The following is a 21,303-nucleotide window of genomic DNA, read 5'->3' as shown; positions in this document are numbered from 1 at the left end:
AGTTTCTGTACACAGTAAAATGAAATGGACCGTCCATTTTTGCACTGTTAAAATAATATTTAGCATTTACTGTAGACCATCACAATTATACAAACTTTACTGTTGAGTTCAGACAATCTCACTTTATTAAACATTTCGAACAATATTGAAAGTACTGTAAACAGGAGAGAGAAGAAAGATATTTAGTTAGTACTTATTTAGTATTTGTGCAGACCTAGTCGATCCATACGACCATACCCCATGTAAACAATTGCCTTGGAAACAACAGTTTCCAAGGCAACTCCCTCCAACTTCCATGCCACCCAAACCAAACCAATAAACAGATCATCAATATATTATTGGTTCTTCTAAAATTCTGTCTTTAATACAGACAATTTGTCAAGCAGTTTAAGGGGTGATTTAGTCTCTTCCCAGGAAATGTAGCGGGATTTCTTACATAAATGTTTTCTTATTGATCTCCATCTCCTTTAAAGTGGCTGAACTCTACAAACATACAGAATGTATCAGAAGGAATGACTGCTTTCCGGTCTTTGTTTGTTTTTCCTTCAGAGAAATGGAGGTTCAGAGGAACAAGAGAGCCATTCCAGAGCAGCCATATGTACTGTTTGAAAAAAAAGAAGAAAAATACATTAAATAATATTTAGGTGCGCTTTTATGAATGTCTGAGCTCATGAACATTGAGCTCATAGCTTTTAGTGATGGTTGTATGATTTCAGATACATTGTTTGACAAAGAGAGGAAGAGTTTGAGGGAGAGATCAGGATAGACATCTTTTTCTTAACTCATTGCCTGCCATGGACGAGTTCCATGGCAGGCAATGAGTTAACAGTCAATTGGACATAACATGAGACTATTGATATGAGGAAGAATTGATAAACATCTCTGTTAAAAAATAAAATAACATTTGGTTATCAGTGTTAAACCTAAAGTGTTGTGCGACATATGTCCAACGTGAAAAAAAGTGTCAAAAAGCGACATCTCTTTCACCAAGCTCTCTCTCTCTCTCTCTCTCTCTCTCTCTCTCTCTCTCTCTCCCTCTCAAAAGATTTCAGTCAAAGATTTCAAGATAAGTTGAAATGGCAAGGATTGATATTCTTAATTGTCTTGTTGATTTAGGGAAACAATTGGAACCCTGAGGGGATATGAATGAAAATCTTTCTCTCTATCTCTCTCTCTCCACATTTCCCTCCATATTCACTGTTCTTTCTTTCACTGTCTACTTCTCTATTTCATTACCCGTTTGGCTCTATTTCTCTCTTTGCTTCCCTGCCCCTCTGCCCAGCAGCCTCTGGCCTGGACAAACAGGAAACACTTAGTGTTATCAGCTGGCTCTCTGTGTGTCTTAATGAGTGTCAGGCCAGAGACGGAGAAGAAACAAACACTACTGTCTGTCCACACCCCGATCCCACTGTAAACACACTTATCAGAGAGAGAGAGAGAGAGAGAGACAGCGGGGGGAGATGTCCATTGAATTGCTGAGATGTACTGTACAGCAGTGGTTCTCATCCTTTTTTGGGCCCGTGGCCCCCCAAAGTAATCATATTTGAACTGGGGACCCCCCACCCCGATAAGCACTTGGAATTGTAGGAGTTGAGGCATTCAATTTAGTTTGACTCGGTTCCACAGATAAATATTGTGAAAATAGCAGAGCTTGTAGATTTTTTTCCCTCTTTCTTATATAATTTGACAAATTGGCCAATGTTTGACCAGTTTTTATAGTATAGTTTGTTGATTAATTCTGATCCAGTAATGGTCTTTTTTCTTTTTTTTTAGGTATTAAAAAGGTCTTAAAAGTCCTTAAATTGTCACTTCACTGTCATCTGGGGGGACCCTGGGGGTCCCGACCCACAGGTTGAGAACCACGGCTGTACAGTACGTTAGTGGTCTTACTGTACTGGTTTAATCTACCGATTAGTGAACACCCCCCACCTATTATCTCAAGGGACCCATTACAGAGTTATTAATGGGTGCACATGTTGGCTAACCTCATGCTGTTCAGTCGGCCTACTGTACCTGCCAATGCAGTTTGCTTGCCAGTCCAGACTAGGCTCCCAGTACCCAACACTGGCACAATTCTCTTTGTTGGAAATAGGGCTAAATACGATTGTAAGGCATTTGGTATAGATTTAACGTGTTTGAAATGTTCTACTAGCATTATATGCCATTATGTGTCATCTCCAGATGACACTGTGTCAGTGACTAGCTACACCTGTAATCCATCTTCTTCAAAGCAAAACTTGAAGTATTTCGATAGTAGCCTATTATATATTTTTTTCTCTGTCCACTTTTTTTTGGGCGGTGAAACCGCCCCTATATGTGAGGTTTGGACATCGACATTCGCTGCACTATGATTGGCCACCATTGTACCCCCCCCACCCATTGCACCCCCCCAACCCTGCGCTGTGATTGGCCACCATTGTACCCCCCTAACCCTGCACCTTGATTGGCCAATCACAGTCTATTCAGGACTGTGATTGGCTAGTGAAACATGACACATGTGCATAGCCCTATAAATAGGACTATGCACTTAAAAAAAACACATTCATGTTTTTTTTTAAGTTAGGGGTGTACAATGGTTGGTCCACAATATTACTTTTCTTTAAGTGAACTTCCATCACTGTGATGACCACTGTGACCACACCGCCCACTTCACACTGGGTGTGATTTTTTTTTCTTCTTTTTTGGGCCGATTCCTCTGCGTATACCACCAGATGGTACGCGGTGGTACGCGTACCACAGGTTGAGAACCACTGGTCTAAGCTAACATTGAGAGCTGACCCAGGACCTTGCCCTGGTCCTAGTATTTATGATGTTTTGGAAAGAGAGGGTAGATATAGCTATCAAAAACAAGGTCTGGAAGGAACACATGTGACCACAAGCTGTAGCACAGAGGGAATGTCTGTTTGTCCGGGCGTTTAATGCTTCATACTGACTGTAATGGTTCTTGAGTAGCCTATGTTTCTGTAGATGGAGAGGACACCTGAAAAAACTGTTTGGGGGTTTAATACTACTAAACCAACCAGTACATTATCTAGAGGATGTACTGTACATGCCATCAGTAACAAGCACAATATAGATGCATTTCTGGCTCAGAAAACGCTCTCTGCGCCCACTTTCTGTCAGGCTCTACACACACACTCTGATATTATTCCACCTCTGTCAGCACCATTATCGCATCAGCCTTCCTAGGATGCCACTAGCTGTGTGTGTGTGTGTGTGTGTGTGTGTGTGTGTGTGTGCGCCTGTACGGGGCTGTCGTTGAAACTAGAGCAGTGCATTCCGCTCCACTTGAACCTGTCCATTACAATGCAGGCCAGTGTCACACCGTAGATGGCTCTTCAGTTTAGTTCAGGCTATAATCAACACACAGGCCATTAAACAGGGGCACCTAGAGCACCAATGCATTGCCATTCCTCTGTAGCTGTGGTAACTGAGGGTAATTTGTGCTTTAGACTTGTCTAAGAGCATTGTTTGATTCCCAGTCCAAACTTTAGTCCCAGTAATGAATGTACAGATGGTTCTTTCTTATTATTAAAGAAGACTTTATTAATAGAGGAGATATGGACAGGTTTGTTGTGGAGGAGTCGAGATTGTCAAGGTTTGAAGGGGTGTATCCCCCCAAAACAATAATTGAGAAGATGAGATAATCTTTGTTTAAGGGTCCGTGTCCACAGAAAGCGCTTTTTTTTTTTAAAGCTGCCAGCGCTTTTCAATACATGATTGTATTATTTTTTGGATATTCTTTGGATATTTTTGGGGCTTTACTGCCTTTATTTCAATAGAACAGTGTCGGTTGACAGGAAATAGGGAGAGAGTCGGGGATTGACATGCAGCAAAGGTCTGTCGGGCTCGGGAATCGAACCCAGGACTTGCTGTCGGGCTGCATCAGAGCCTATAATAATGGGGTATGCCCCATAACCACTCAGCCATCGCTCCTCTTCACAGCGCTATGTTTCAGCGCTCTTGGCAACCAGCGCTTGCTGAGCGTAGCACCGCGGGCGCCTCGAGTGGAAAATAGTTACGCTTTTGACATCAAAGGCAAAGACCACTTTCCGAAGCAGAGGACAGCACCTGTCAAACATTGAGCGGCGGAGTCTCACTCAGTGCATGTGCAGTGCTCTGGACATGCACTGCATCCAAAACGCTTTCTGTGGTCACAGCCTCTAAAGGTGTTTGGATACACTGCAACATTTTGCCCGTTCATGACATGTCACACTGTGTGACGTGATTTAAAGTCAGTGGTTCTCAAACTTTTTCGTGCCAACAAGGACCCCCAAATTGACATATATTTGACTGCGGACCCCCATCTAAAAATAATTTGTGCCAGGGACCCCCAGAAGAGAAGATTTGTGTTAAAAAATGTTAAATTATTCAACATCTTTCAAACACTTTCAATGCTGTGAACTTGTAGATCTGCTATTTTTTAATAGCCAACTTATAAACGGATAAAGTGGTTAAAATGATTGTGACGCTACATTAACTACTTTTGCTGGGGACCCCCTGGAACCCCCTCAAAGGACCGCACTTTGAGAACCACTGCTCTAAAGGTGTTTGGATACACTGAAAGATTTTGTCCGTTCATGACATGTCACACTGTGTGATGTGATTTTTTTAGGCAAAACAAAGAAGTCGTAGCCCTGACGCAAAAACTATTTTTAATATCTAAAGCAAACCTAACACTGTGATGTGAAAAGGGTCAAATCATGATAATCCACCCATTCAGACAGTGCAATCTGAATTGAGTGTACCTGTCACATTGTGCAATGAAACTATGTCCTCTGTCTGCCAGCGTGTGCCGGGAAATATCCTACTTCCAGAAAAACAAAAACAATGAAAGACGGGAAATTTTGACCCAGTCTTGACTTGACAGAAGAGAACAACATGAGTTGGCAATTCTCCAAAGGGAGCTGATAATAGCTACATGCCATTTTCACTAGTGATTTATTCCCTGTGATTTAACTTGTGAAACATCTGACACCTGGCAGCCAAGCTGCACGAACATGGCCCACATTTTCTGACGGTGTCACAACTGTGTTGTAGCCATAGATAGTTTTAATCTTCCAATATGTTTTGTATTGTATTTGTGTCTGTATTGTATGTATTATATGTATTACTGATGAATTGAGTATTTTGTGTTATCCTTTTAGCATAACCGTTGACTGTACTACCTGTACTGTTAACATTCTTTGTTAATAAAGTATTCAATAAATCAATCAAAGCGGTTCCCATACTGCTAGTTGAACTGAGGCAATCAGGGTGAAAATGTTTGAGAACCAGTGCGCTAGATATGATGAGTCACTGTAATCTTATCTGCTTGGAAAGTCTTTCCTATCTGTCTATCTATCTATCGCCACGGCTACTTCCCAGTGTGTCATGTTGGAGTACCAATCATTATGATGGACACTAACAGCCTCGTGTCTGACCTCCCTGCTCCACTTTCACTGGCCCAACATATGTACACGCACGCCAAGGACGCTTGCACTCACGCACGCACGCACGTACATAACACCTGCAGTTGCTTTGCTGTATCTAATGCAGTTTAAATACATGCTTACGACGTGCCATGTTTGCCTGCATACCTACGTTTGTATGTTTGCTATGCACACGTTTGTGGTTTCAAATGGTGTTTTCCCAAGGTTCCGCATCCTGGGGTGTTATACTGTAGGAATACTGAGGGCCTGCTAAACCCGAGGTGTGATATTCTCAGGGTGCCTGAATCTTCCCTTACACCACCACTGGTTCTCAACCACGAGGTGTCCTGGGGGGGGGGGGTTCCAGTGGGTCCTCAGCTAAATGACTGATAGTTTCAGTTGGTCAGCCAAATGGGTTATCGGCATATAAGTGATATTACACTAATTGTGACTACCGGTATATAAATATGACTATTTGGCGGTCCTTTGCATGGAAAAGTGTGGAAACTCCTGGGTTTGACAGCGGACAAAGGCAGGAGAAATTGATATTAGTTTCTGGCTTTAGCATTGAACCTGTACAAGGAGGTTGAGAATCAGTATTCACACCTTTCTGGAGTTTTCTGCCTTGTATGATCAATTTAGTCTATTGTAAAAAATCCATTGGATTTCTTTTCGTGTTGATTCATTGATATATATAAGAAAAAAATATAGACATACAGTATATAAAACAACCCCCTTTCCATTCTCCATTATCCTACACGAGCAACATTAAGTTGGTTATTGGTTGTAAATATGGATATATTTTCGGCCAATTGCCCAGCCCTACTGCAGAATCACTGTGATGTCATCCAGTCCTTTCACTGTCGACCTGTGACCTTTCACCTCAGTGATGGAGGGGATGTTTATAGCCGGGCGTTTTTTCCACAAGCTGTGCAAAACGTATCGCAGCAACAGCCTTTGGGTGTATGCCACCGAGGCTATTTACACCCATCATGTATTGCTATGCTTGCTGGCTTATATTGCTGCGCTGAGCACTTTATACTGTACTGTATGCCAAAATAGCTATTTGTGGAGTGGAGAGAGGCTTTGCTCTCCTCATCATGTGTAGGTCAGTAGGCTAGCAGGTCAGATATAATACTGTACTGCATCCTAATAAGTCCAGACTAATGGCACAGGGTGGTGTCACTGTACCCCCGGGGGGGTTTCCCCTCTAGTCATTCATTTCTTATGGCCGGTGTGGATAGGTTTGATCCCTGCTTCTGGTCAGACTGAATACAATAAAATACATGAATTTCGTAATGTTCAATAATATCACCATTTAATAATTTAATTAAAAATGTGTGTTAACCACATAAACTCTGGTGTCCCTATTTTGGGAAAATTTGTAAAAAAAACCAAAACAAACAAACATCTTAGCCCAAATAGCAGATGTACAAGCTCGGATGGGCTTAAGGGCTTAAAAATGAAGAAAATGTACCCCCCTCGGTTTCTTTTAAGAAATAAAACCCTGGTTTCACTGATGGTTTAGTTGACTAACGTGCTTGCCAGGGAACGCAATCGTTCTGATACCATGCTGTCAACTAAAGGAGTGGAGGATTTTGAGCACTAGCCAGGTGTGTCATCATGTGCCATTTTCCATCTCCGTTTCTTGCTGGTAGTACCAAGTCATGGATGCGTTGGATTGTAATATTATTGACATACTTCCTGTTTGATCAGCTTTCTACAGGCCATTCCCTCTTGTCCTCACTACACTGTGTGATAGAAGAAGTACAAGAGTAGAATGAGGGAGGATGTACTGTTGACTCCCTAAAAATAACATTATGTTTAATTTATGATCACTTTGTGGTTTGTTGTTGTAGGTTGTGTGCCCACAAATCCTCTTTTGCTTAGATATTTTGTGTTTCGTTTTGTTTTTAATAAATTTCAATCAGGCGTCCCTATTTTGGGCATGTCAAGGTGAAAATGTTAAACAATTTGAGACAAAAAAAAAATTCAAAAGATTTTTGAAAATAGTGACTTTGTTGAGCTTTGTTCGCTAGTAGAAAAGGCTATTTTTGTTGTAAAGAGCTGTGTTGAGCACAGTTTCTTGCTGTGTAGTGTAGTCTGTAGTGTGTAGTGTGCGTTCAGACTGTTAGATTGCCTTTCTATGAGGTCATGGTTGAAACACTCCAATAGCTGAATACTCTATCTCAGCGCAAGCTGTCAGCAATATAAATTAGGCCCTGTTAGCTTAGCTCTGTTCGGGTGTGTGCATGCACTCACACACACACCTACGCGCGCACGGTTCTCACACGTGTGCAATTATTTGTGTACAGGTCTGTCCAGTGCATTCTTCTATAAGCTTAGATGTGTTTGTTGTTGTTACTGCATAGCCTAATGTCTGCATGTGGATATGTATCTGTGTGCCAATACAGCAAACAGAGGTGTGTGTGTGTGTGTGTGTGTGTGTGTGCTCATGGGCGCACATCGTGTATTTGTGTATGGGATTGTGTGTGTGCGCTCATGGGCGCACATCGTGTATTTGTGTATGGGATTGTGTGCGTGTGCGTGTGGCCACACATGCACGTAAGTGCACAAGTGTTTTTGCATGAGCTGCTACAACAGAGCCAAAATAACATGTTCTTATTTTTTGGGAGCATTACTAACATTCAGAGCATCTCAGCCATTCGCCTGAGGTTAGTCTAATGTGTGAGTGAATGTCTGCACACAGTATTTGATTTGTAGGAATGTATATTCATCATCATGAGTTAGAGTGGAGGGTTGATGTAGAATGTTTTCTTTGTAATAGGAGCCACATTTTTCACTATGCCATGTGTAGATCTGAATGTGGGGTTCAAGGACCCCCTGGAACTCCCTCAAGGACCCCTGGGGGTCCCCAAACCCCCACGCTGAGAACCAGCTAAAGTAAGGAACCACATGGATCCTCATAGGTCTGTAACTACAAAAGTATACAAAACACTCTCAGAGTTAAATTAACACTGAGGATGTTATAGTGTAGATTGAGATCCCTAAGAAAAAAAAGAAAAGGAGAAAAAAATTCAAATTGGTCCTTGAAATTCAAAGTTTGAGAATCACTGGTACATAAGTCATTCTCATCATCACTTTCTGTCCCCCTTTCTCCCCCTCTTATTTCTCCTTCCTTTCTCCCACCATTCTTTCTTCCTTTCTCTCCTCTTCCTGTGTCCCCTTCTTCTCTCTCACCCATCCCAGACCCATGAGTGGAACAAGAACGACGAGCGTCTGCTGGCCGCGGTTGAGCATGGCGAGGTGGAGAAGGTGGCATCGCTGCTCGCCAAGAAGGGTGCCAGCTCCGTCAAGCTGGACAGTGAGGGCAAGTCAGCGTAAGTAGCCTACTCCAGGTGATCACAACAGAACAAGAGCCGTGGTTCTGGTAGACATTGTGTCATCGTTAAGTCTCACTTTTGTAATGCATGCTTACTGCTAAAACGCCCCTATTGAAGGTCTTGTGAACAAAAACATTGTGCCTATTAACAACTTCTGTATTTCAGGCCTGTAATTAGTTATGGGTGAAAATTGTCAGAAATGTCACAAAATAGCTGATCTACTAAGTTCATAGTTGTGAGCTTGTAGAGCAGCTATTTTGGGATTGTTTTGATTAGAGCTTAATTGTATTTCTTTTTTTATTTGCAAGGGACCATGTACAACATCAAACATAGATGTTGCCATTTGATGTAATTGTACCAGATTTAGCTTCAGCTCATTTCCATCTGCAGTCCCTTGGCAGGTTACAATTAATGCACATATAAACAGCACAATCCACAACCTAGCAATACAAATACGTACAGCACTTCCTGACAGATAATAGGCAATAGAAGCACAAGTGAAGACTGTGTGTGGGATTATTCAGAATGAGACTTAACTGGAGGATGAATGATTTGGTTGTGATACTTCAGCAACAGAATATAGTATAGACATTTGCCAACTAGTCTGAACTCTGAAGCCAAATTCTTCTCACGCTAAGTCAGTCCAAATCTTATCAGCGTGTAGATATGCCTGTGTGTGTGTATGTGTGCGTGCGTGCGTGCGTGCGTGCGTGCGTGTGTGTGTGTGTGTGTGTGTGTGTGTGTGTGTGTGTGTGTGCGCTGTGGTACCGTCCTGAAATGGCCTCTATAGACCATGAGATCATCGCAGCAGCAGACTACAGCCTAGCTTTTATGGTTGCTTTTTTAAAGTTTTTGTTTTCATTGGTCCATTTTTTCCTCCACTTTTTCTTTTTAGAGCAGTAAAGATAACCACGCAAATAACCATGCATATAAAGATACTCAAATTATCCAGACAAAATGTCACAAGTTGTTCACACTGGAATCACCTTTTAAGTGATGTCAGGAAAAGAGGTGCCATTATTCACTTAAGCCTAACTCCAACATGGAACGAAAATGGCATACAAGCAGCTTGTTAATCTGCTATTTCGGCTGCGCAACACCGGCGTACACAGTGTATAGGCCATTTCTGAGACTTTTTTTACCTACAGTATAACAACATGCTCATAATGGGGATGCCATGTTAACCTTGTGGAAAAACATGTACTGTATGTGAACTTCCTCACTATAGTGTGGAAGGCAGTTTGCGTTTTTCATCTGAACACTTGTATGCTCCTGTTATTGACATTATAACAGTCATGGTCTTATCTACACATGCAGCACATTGATTAAGTCATGGACAAACAAAGAAAGGGTGAATTATGGCTTCAAATTAAGGGCACGCCGCTCAAAATAAACAAATAAATAAATGGAATCATGTGGATTTTGGGTTCCACATTGGAACGCGTGGCTCCAGTGTCAATCTCAGACTTAATGTGTTTGGTCTGTGATGTCAAGTCATCCATGACGTCAGTTAACTCCAAATGTGGGTTTCAGCCCGATCAGAGCCTCATTGACTTCTATTATAAAAGTTTGGTGCTGATGATCGATCGGTACAGCGGTTTGCCAGATTAGCTCCAGACACTTAAGACACAGAAAGGAGGCGTTTGCCTCAGTAGCCGTTTCTGCCCAACAGCGCCAATTTTAGGTTGGAAGTGGTAAAAAAAAAAGTAATAATTGTGACCAAACCCTTAAAGACACTTAAAAAGCAATTAAAAGGGTATATTAAAAATAACATTTAATTAAAAAAGTGAGACAGTATGACTTTAAATGAACACTGAGGATTTGGTGGTGTACAAACGGTAAGCTCTGTGCCTCATTGTTTGAGAGAGTTGATAACACGGAGGCCCAGTGTTAATATTTGACCTCTTTCTCCTCTGAAACACAACACCCACTGACCTGAATGTGTTCAACGGCTGCTCACTGTTCCACAGCCACACACGTGAAGAAATAGAGGGACACATGCATTCACCCTGACACACGCACGCAAACACGCACACATGCACGTGCGCACACACACACAGAGACACACACACACACACACACACACACACACACACACACACACACACACACACACACACACATACACACACACACACTATACACAGTTATTTGGAACCTCTGTATTCCAGTCTTTTCAGGACCCACAAAGGAGGAGTCTACAGTGTCTCTATGGTGATAAAACCTGATCGAAAGGTGTGTGTGTGTGTGTGTGTGTGTGTGTGTGTGTGTGTGTGTGTGTGTGTGTGTGTGTGTGTGTGTGTGTGTGTGTGTGTGTGTGTGTGTGTGTGTGTGTGTGTGTGTGTGTGTGTGTGTGTGGGGTGTGTGTGTGTGGGGGTGTGTGTGTGTGGGGGTGTGTGTGTGTGTGTGTGTGGGGGTGTGTGTGTGTGTGTGTAGGCTGAGAGGGAAAATAAAATAATGTGTGTGTGCGCGTATTAATGCAATTGTGCATACAGTACTATTTTGTGAACTCAAAGGGGTTGCATTAAGGAACCTGAACCGCACACGTCATTATAGGCGAACATTTTAACACATTTTCAGAAAATAGCAGATGCAAGGTGTTGTAAGCTTGTAGATCGGCTATTTAAATGGTTAAATCTTATTCTTATTCACAAAACTGGAACGATCATGTACAGTATGTATTGCAGAAATGTGTATTGTAATTCACCTCTTGCTGTGTGTGTGTGTGTGTGTGTGTGCGTGTGTGTGCGCAGTCTTCATGTTGCAGCCACACGTGGTCTGACAGACTGTCTGTCTGTCCTCCTGGCCCATGGTGCTGACTTGTCAGTCACAGATGGAACAGGTATACTCATATTGCCTCCTTGGCCTTATCATTATCTATTTTTATTTTATTTTAATTATTATTTATAATTATTTATATTGTGTACAAGCACACTGTGTATTGTTGACTGATACATCTACATATGTATTAAGGTTTCATAATTCTGAGACTTTATTTTAGTCACGAAAGTGTTTGATACAGTGGCACATGGCCTGTATAAAAATGTGTATAAAATAAGAACACAGCCAGTCAGTCAGTGTCTATAAGCTCAACTTTTAACTTTAAATAAATATTGTATTAACTACAGTATATAGCGTTTGAATGTCCTTGATGTGGCAGATTTTTATCCTTTTTATCCTTTTTATTGATGGTTGTTTATTTCTGCCTTTTGAGTTGTATGTCTTGTTTAATACGCATATGGTTCTGTGTTTGTGATTTTAGCTACTTCCTGGTCTGTGTAGTACTTCGGTTTAACAGAGTTGTTTTTAAATGTAATTTAATACTTGACTTGTCTTGGTTTTTCATTAGGTTTCAGTGCTTTACACCTGGCTGCCAAAAACAACCAGCAGGAGTGTGCCAAAAAGCTCATCCAGGTACCATAATGAAGGATGCTTAGAAGAGTCTCCAAAATAAATGATGCTCGGTGTACTTGGTCATGTGCATATATGGGACCAACCGACTTCAAACTTTAGCTTGTGCATAGGCAACGGCTTGAGGGAGTCCGCTGCCCGCTGCCGAGTTGTTTGGATATGCGGTTGTCCAGAACCGCTGATCCGACCGATATGTCCATATATAGGCATGCCAATATATAGGGTATGGGCATATACTAATGACATCAGGGATCTCCATATATGGGCATAAAAGAGATACAGACAGACGGGTACAACGTGTACTCTGACAAAGCCCCCGACACTATGACTCAGACATATCGGTCGTTTCGGCGGTGCGAGTCGTGTGACGTAGGTGTTTTCAAATGGGCCTTAAGTGGTTCATTCATAATGTATATTTTTGTACATTTGGGTCCTGGGGAGGCACCTACTTTCTCTCGAGCTAAAAGGTTTGAGAACCCATCCTCTCTAGAACACAAGAGTCTGATTTTCCTCCCTGTTCAGCCAAATGTTGGAGATCGATCTACACTGGTTAATTTATTCCATCTGCTGACACACACACACACACACACACACACATACAGTACACATACACATACACAGGCACACACACTACTTCCTGCTGTGCTCTGCAGACCTAACAGACCCATGACGGTCAGCAACAGCCCAGAACCTTGCGCACTGCTGAACAACACTTGTATACACACAGTCACTCACACACACACACACACACACACACACACACACACACACACACACACACACACACACACACACACACACACACACACACACACACACACACACACACACACACACACACACACCCTCTCAGCAAACCAAACCTTCACTTATGAGCATGAATTTGACTAAATTACATTCAACCAGTTTTATATGTTTTTAATGTGAGCCCTGTATCTGTTATTTCCTCCAGAGTAAGTGTGCAGTTGATGCTCTGGACAGCTCAGGGAAGACCGCTCTGCACCATGCTGGTAAGGGTTTAATTAACCCATTACGACCTGAGACCGATTCCAAAAATGTCTTCTAAAACCTAAAACATTTTTCTGAAAAACGTATGTTGCTATATCAATGGTGCTCAAACCTTTTCATGTCAAGGGCCCCCACAATTTTATGTATTTGGCCACCGACCCCTATCTCAAAATATTTTGTTCCAGGGATCCCCAGAAGCAAAGATTTGAGTTAAAAAATGTAAAGCCAAAGTATAAAATATGGTTAAAGTGGTTCAAATCTAAAATGACACATTTCCCGATTTCAATGGATTCATTAAAGTGTGGCACTTGATTTGGTTTATTTTTTGTGTTCATTGTACAATCCTCAGTGTGAATGTACCTCTGAGAGTGGTACAAACGTTATGTTATAAACCCGTTGGAGTCCATTTGGTTCCTAAAGGCCATACATACATACCGGTACTCCTTCCGATGTCTGAAAATCTCCCGTTTCGGAAAGGCTTACAAAACAATAGTTTGGAGAGTCAGGACATCTGGATTTGCACAGGCGATTACCTTTTAAAACAATGCAAGGAATCTTTATAGGATTTTCATCCTTAATCCTCACTTGGAATTTTATGGAATTTCATTGACGTAGCTAGAAATGCCTCCCAGATCTCTCTGAGACACTTAACAATAGGTCATTTAGACATATATGTGAATTGGTTTTTGGTAGAAAACAAATGGTTGTATCACATTCCTTCCCTCTTACTGTAGATGAGCTGGGGGAGAAAAAATGTCACGTAATGTTTATTTTGTTCCAGGCCCAATTAAGGCTTACGGACACGAATGCCTTAGGAAACAAGAGACCTAAAAACTAAATAAATCCCTGAACATTAAATAAAAGTGTTCTTTCCAGCCGTCACTGTAATGTTGGTACAGTATGTTCCACTGTTATTATTGTTGTCTTTGCTGTCCTGTGCTGTTCGATCATTTGTGTGCTTTGACATTGCTGTGTTAAAACTGCTGTTTTTATGTTGTCCTCAGCTGCCAGTGGGAACGTCCATATCGTCCAACTGCTGTGTGAACACAAGAGTCCCATCAACCTGAGAGACTCGGTATGTACTTTCATGTACACTTATTTGCTAGTCTCAGTAGCAACAATATCCTCCTTAAAGGGATAGTTCACCCCCAAAATGACTTTTTTTCTATCGATTAGTCACCCCATGGAGACTTGAGTTCATGGATATTTTTTTGTTTTTGTCGCATTCCTATGCCAATAATTTGATGACCGGCAGCGGTTCCAGTAGGAGACACAAAGAGTCTCCTTTTGTGTCTCCTACCGGAACCGCTGCCTACTGGTCATCAAATTATTGTCTTGGGAATGCGACAAAAGAATAATAATCCATGAATTCAAGTCTCCATGGGGTGACTAATCGATAGAAAAAAAAGATTTTGTGGGGGTGAACTATCCCTTTAACCATTTCAGCCCTATATAGCCCTATATAGTCCTTGGTCTAGGAAAAATAGCCGATCTACAAACTCAAGCTTGTAGATCTGCTATATTCTCTATTTTCGAGGTTGCAAGTGGTTAACACAACCCTGTGGGCTTGATTCCTACGGCACATATTCTGGTGTGCCCACTGGAATCCCCCGGGCAGGGGCTTTGTTTAGGGGGATTGAGGTCAGGCAAAATCATTTGCACGTTCAGATTTGTTTTTCTAAGATTCAATGTTAGTGTTGTATATTGATGGAGAGGACTCTTTGCCCGTCGTCATCACACCAAACTGATCCGTAATGTCTCACTCAGTGAATCTGCTCTCCCGCACTTAAACTCTCTAGACACTATAGAAAGTAAACTTGGACCGCTTTTTTCTGTCTACACCAAATACCAAAATAGCCGTGTTGTGAGCTTGTAGATCGGCTATTTTTGGATAATGTTCCCCACAGAATATGGATGTTGGGGTTCAAGTGTTGTGTAGGCTACTGTAGGTACATTTTCTATTTTATAAATAGAGCCGAGGGAAAGGCCAAACGCCTTACAAGACTAACGTTACTACAAGACTTAAAGCTGCAACCGCACCAATCTGTGTGGTAGGTAGAATATGTTAATACAATATAACTGCATTGGTTGTAGGAGGTCTCCCTACTCTTCTATTGAGAAATGTAGACCCTGTGCTCGGGTAGGAATATTAGTGGTTGACAAGTGGTACTGCCTAGAGCGCAAAGCAATATCTCCCCCGCACAAGTGGGCATTCCAGTTTAGCTCAGTGGTAGAAATGTTGTCTCTTGTGTGGGAGACCTTGGTTCGAATCCTGGCAAGGGCATCAATCTTACGGATTGCAGCTTTAACGTGAAATCATTTCTCTAACCCAGGCATTTCCCCTGTCCGTCCCTGTATTAAGATTAATAGCGTGTGTGTGCGTGTGCGCGCGTGTTTGTGGTAGATGGTCACTGTACTGTGGGAACTCTGCTCTTCTAGCCACAGACATGTGGTCTCCACTGGATTGACGTTCCATGCCTGTGGTCTCTACCCAGTGGTGCGTGTGCGTGTGTGTGTGTGTGTGTGTGTGTGTTTATGTTAGAGTGAGAGGCATAGAGAGAAAAACTGAAAGAGAAAGAAAGATATGCCACGTTATTTCCTCGCTCATCACATTATGGCACAGCTGGCTCAATTGAGAGATGCTGGTTTGTGCGAATGCGCACATACACACAAACAAACTCTATGCCAATGGTTCACTTGGCCTAGATTTAAAGATGTTATGTTACTTATAATGAACATTTATTGCAGCTTGATGCTTGTATATGCCTGGCAGGAGTTGTTTGTTGTGGCACTCTAAACTAGTAACAAGCTACCAGTTAGGCACCCGCAACATCAGCTTTAACACTCCGCCATACTGGGCTTGTCTAATGAATCCAGCTGTGTATCCACTACATACGTATAATATAGTTTTCAGGCCATGTTGGTATACACATGTTCATGAAATGTGACTCAATGTAGGCTAAGCCATTTTTTTGTTCGTTTTACATATTGTATGTTTCCAACACTTGAAGGTAGGTTGCATCCAGCAAAAATTTGAGCCATAAATTGTATATAAGATAAGAGGTATATAAGAGGACCTTTCAATCAAACTCTGTACCTTGACAGTTAGTATTACGAATTTCCTGCCCATCTCACATCAATGTTCAATCCGGCATAACACTGTAGATCTCTGGCAAGCAGACTATTGCCTTTTTAAATAACTTTTTTTAACCTCTTTCACCCTGGCCATGACCATGTCATGATAGGCAAACCGTTAAAATATTTTCAAAAACAGCCGATCTACAAGCTGCGTTGAGATTGACATTCTGAATAGGGTTTTAGTGGTTAAATTGACACGAATGAGTGTTTGTGTCATTGGTTCCATAGACTTAACTTTTTATTTGCCATCACAAAGTGTGTGTGTGAGTACTGGCATGTGGGTGTGAACACATGTTGGCGTGCATTCATGTGCAAGCTTCATACTTGGACATATACAATTGCAAGTCCTGTCGAGTATAGTGGTGGTTAGTTGACATGTAGACAGTGAACCACAGAGCCATCTGGAACGCATTGCTGTGTTTCTGACTGTGTGCTGTGGACTGGAGGAGAATGAGAGAAAACCATGCCAGCCTGTCGGCCCCAGGCATACGTCATGCCTGCAATGTTTATCCGTGTATCTGACTTAAATAAACACACAGCAAAATGGAGGAACAAAGAGGAGCCTTTTGTTACACGTACTTTTTTTTGTTCAACTTTGTTTGTTTACGTAAAGCTGCAGCATACTTTGAAAGCTTCCCTAAATGTTCAGTCAAACACATTCATATTCCCCCAATTCACAATATTCCCAAAGAAGGCTCAACATAGTATACTGCCCCAGTTTCACAGACATGCAGTAGTATTCAACAACATTGAATAATACCCTGAACTGGGCTCACTGTGAAGCCAGACCCATGCAATCTGGAGACATTTACAGCACCACACTGACACAATTACATTTCTTTTTCACTGCCATAAGCAAATATAATAATACACTTCCAAAATGTGGAATAACAGAAAGTGCAATTTTCCACAATTTTCTTTTACAATGGTTTGGCTGCTTACCGGGTTAATGAAATATTTCTATAAAAAGTGGCCTTTTAAAGAGATTGACATGATTCTGCTTTCTGCCCTGATATAGAAAAACATCTGCTCAATTGAAAATGTTTTCATTCCAGAAACTAGAATAGAATAATGATAATGCTATCCCTCACATGTTGTATCTTTCACACATCAACATGGGCACCCTGTCTGCATCCACATGCCCAGTACACCGAGACGGAGACAGACGAAGACGCACGCACGCACGCACGCACGCACGCACGCACGCACGCACGCACGCACGCACGCACGCACGCACGCACGCACGCACGCACGCACGCACGCACGCACGCACGCACGCACGCACGCACGCACGCACGCACGCACGCACGCACGCACGCACGCACGCACGCACGCACGCACGCACGCACGCACGCACGCACGCACGCACGCACGCACGCACGCACGCACGCACGCACGCACGCACGCACGCACGCACGCACGCACACACACACACACACACACACAGACAGCTAGACAGAGACAGACGGAGACAGGCGGAGAGTGAGAGAGAGAAGAGAGAGAGAGAACAAAAACAATGATTTGTAGACTCCAGAGAAAAACTAGGTAGCAGACGTCTACAGTAGACTAAAGAGAACAGAGGGAGGGAGCGCTGCTAAAGTCTTTAACAGAGCTCCAGGGAAAACCCACAACATAGTTCTGTACTATGTGGTTGTGGCAGCAGCCATGTAATATAAAACACAAAGCTATGCTGACATGTTTTACTGTGCCTGCTACATCAGTGGTTCTCAAACTTTTTGATTTCAAGGAGCTCCATAACTCTGAGAGTGTATACATTCTCAGAGTTACAGACCTGTAAGGGTCTTGAGGACCCCCTCAAGGAACCCTGAGGGTCCCTGGTCCCCACAGTCTACACTGATCGTCGTTATTGCAACCACTAGTCATACGAGGATGTCACTCAAAAATGTCTGCTCTACAATGCGTTGTGAGATGATATTTTTCACCTATAATGACCCCCCCCCCACCACACACACACACACACACACACACACACACACACACACACACACACACACACGGCACATGCATATGAATGTGGCTTTGCGTTTCTGTTTTGCTAGTTGTTATACTTGGACATGTTATCTCATCTCCTCTCATCTCTCCTGCTTTATATAAAAAGTTTTACTATTCATCCATTGATTTTGTGCGTAGAACCCTAACCCAAAATTGTAGAAATCGATGTGGAAGAACAGACATACGCTTTGCATGTAATAAATACACACACCATCTTTGCTTCATCCAAATGACAGATTTAGATTGTCATCTAAATGACAATCTGTTCTTTTCGGCAAGCAATATCGTTGAGCGATGGAGTATACGTGTGATCTGTGAGTAACTTGATATGAAAATGTGGGCAAATGTTTCCCAATGTGGCAGTTTAACACAAATAAAGCAAAGGGTGTGTGTGTGTGTGTGTATATGTAAGACAGCTTTCTTGCTTATTTGAACATTATACTTTAACATAAATGTGTACAGTTACCTTTTCACTATGACCGAATAGAGTGTGCTCTTTGCTGCCTAGAACTCAGGCAAACAATAAATCTAAAATGGATCAAACGGGGAATGTTTAACCACTTAAACCCTATATACTTCAGGCCCCCAGGAGTCTACTCTACTTATCGCCATCCTTTCTTCCCTCTACACCAAATCTCTTCTCCAGAAATAGCAGATCTACAAGCTCACAATGTGTGAGCTTGCAGTTTGGCTATTTTTGCCGAATGTTCACCTCAAAATAGAGACGCTAGGATAAATGTGTTTTTTTTTCAGTGAAGTTTCTTGCGCAATAGAATAATAATCAAGGGGATCATGATTCATTTTATAATAAGTGTAAACACCTATGAAGATACAGTGGTATTTTTCTTTTCTTTTCTTTTGGGGGGTAGGGATTTCTATACCAATCCTTCAACAAACAAACTATATCCTATGTAACAAATAGTGCTGATCAGACATGTGCTTCTATTCTATCTCACACCTGACTGAGAGGTTTCTCACCACACAGACATAATCCTTAGACACCTCCTCATCATAGCATCATGTCCTTATGCAGACTGAATGTTCCCCTATTTGCCCAGAATAAAGGTCATTACACACCGGGACCGTGACGAATAAACAATACGTGAATATTTCACATCAAACTATTAATTTGGTGATGCGTCATTCACACAGGTTGATGCTTTTGTTTGTGCCGAAAAGTCACAAAATAAACGCTCCCAGTGACCTTAAAGGAGCTACACCATGAATTTAAAAAAAATATTTGATATTTAATATCATATGGTGTATGTCCCTCAAACCTTTTTCAAAAGGTTTGAGCCTAAATCATCACTCAGATATACTCATCCCAAGTCAATTGTCTCTGGCTTATACAGCACTTTCAGCTGCAATACCAAAACGTCCTCTTGGGCAGGGGGGGGCTACTGAGCAATTATGTTAATACAAAATTCTGTTAATAAAAAAATATATATAAAAAAAAAAAAAAAAAAAATGGAAAAATTCTGCATAAAAAGAAGCATCTAAGAAAAATACAAAATCGAAAAAAAAACACTTTGAACATTTTTGAACAATTCCACCAAGTGTTTGAGGTGCCTGTTTCACCCACTTCCGGGGGGCGGAGCCAAAATCCGAGCCCGAAGTATTTGTTCGTAGACCCCCACTTAGGGGGGGTAGAAAAAGTTTCAGAGCGATTCGGGCACTTTTCATTTAACATTGGGTTTGCCATCAAAAATGTTTATGACCTCATAAACATTGCCATTCTGAGATCGCCTGTTCAGACACGCCCATTCTGGAAATCCATGAAATGAGAAGGAATGACTGAATTAAAAAAAAAATCATTTTTTGGGGTACAAGAGACACTGGGGACCCCAAAAAATACAAAAAACCAAGAAAAAAGTGATTTTCATGGTGTAGACTCTTTAAGGAGGCTAGGGTTCATATGGTTAATGCACGACCTATGGACCCCACTTAAAGTGGTTTGGATTGGTAGACTAGTATCTGTCTTGTGTGTTTCTGATAGGAGGGGTACAGTCCTTTGCTGTTGTCGGCCAAACACGCTCATGCTGAAGTATGTAGCATTCTGCTGGACTGGGGAGCTGACGTCAACGCATCTGATAACAATGGCAGGTAACGTTAAGGACATAGCCAAGACACACATACACACACCCATGCACACACATTCACACATGCACACTGTACTGAATTTGCACCAATGGTGTAAAGTAACAAAGTACATTTACTCAAGTACTGTACTTAATACAATTTGAGGTATGTTTTACTTTACTGGAGTATTTCCAATTTTCAATACTTTTACTTCTACTCCACTGCATCTCAGAGGCAAATATTGTACTTTTACTCCACTACAATTATCTGAGTACTTCTTCCACCACTGATGTGCACAGAGCACATTCAGTACAGTCTGTATGAGAGGAGCAGTGGCTGTGTTTGAGATGCTTGAAATTTACAGTAGTCTCTGGTAGCCAGACAACTATTCCACAATCTCTGAATGCTACAGTACGTAGAGTCTGGAACTACGCCTCCTGAAAGCTGATAACAGGAATGTTTGTCATGTCCGTTCTTGAAAATATATTTTTAAATATCTTGGAAATATATTTTTGAATTTTAATTTCTGCTAAGCAGTAAGCTAATACTGTATATGCTTTGATTAATTTGATTTACATTTGGACAAATCTGCACGGCTGTAAAGACTGTATGATTAAATCATTTGAAAATTGTGTGTGTGTGAATCAACAATCTGGCTCGACCGACAGACAGACAGACAGACAGACAGACAGACAGACAGACAGACAGACAGACAGACATCCCATGGGGGAAATTCAGTGTGTACACACGCACCCCCACACACAACACACACACACACACACACACACACACACACACACACACACACACACACACACACACACACACACACACACACACACACACACACACACACACACACACACACACACACACACACACACACACACACACACACA

General features: G+C 41.9%; 1 protein-coding gene across 6 annotated transcripts in view; it reads left to right on the top strand.

Annotated features, from left to right (window-relative positions):
• The window catches only part of rai14 (retinoic acid induced 14), a 62,906-nt gene that overhangs the window by 22,758 nt on the left and 18,845 nt on the right, over positions 1-21,303 (top strand). For all 6 annotated transcript variants that reach the window (XM_080418745.1, XM_080418749.1, XM_080418747.1 and 3 more), the window contains exons 3-8: positions 8,622-8,752; positions 11,509-11,597; positions 12,105-12,169; positions 13,119-13,176; positions 14,179-14,249; positions 20,322-20,428. In XM_080418745.1, the coding sequence (XP_080274871.1) occupies positions 8,622-8,752; positions 11,509-11,597; positions 12,105-12,169; positions 13,119-13,176; positions 14,179-14,249; positions 20,322-20,428 (521 nt within the window). The remainder of the gene's footprint in view (positions 1-8,621; positions 8,753-11,508; positions 11,598-12,104; positions 12,170-13,118; positions 13,177-14,178; positions 14,250-20,321; positions 20,429-21,303) is intronic.

The sequence above is a fragment of the Gymnoscopelus braueri genome, assembly GCF_963280865.1.
Source record: "Gymnoscopelus braueri genome assembly, chromosome: 22".
In the NCBI taxonomy this organism is placed as follows: domain Eukaryota; kingdom Metazoa; phylum Chordata; class Actinopteri; order Myctophiformes; family Myctophidae; genus Gymnoscopelus; species Gymnoscopelus braueri.
The sequence above is the reverse complement of the archived record's forward strand: the minus strand, read 5'-3'. Positions and strand labels throughout refer to the sequence as shown.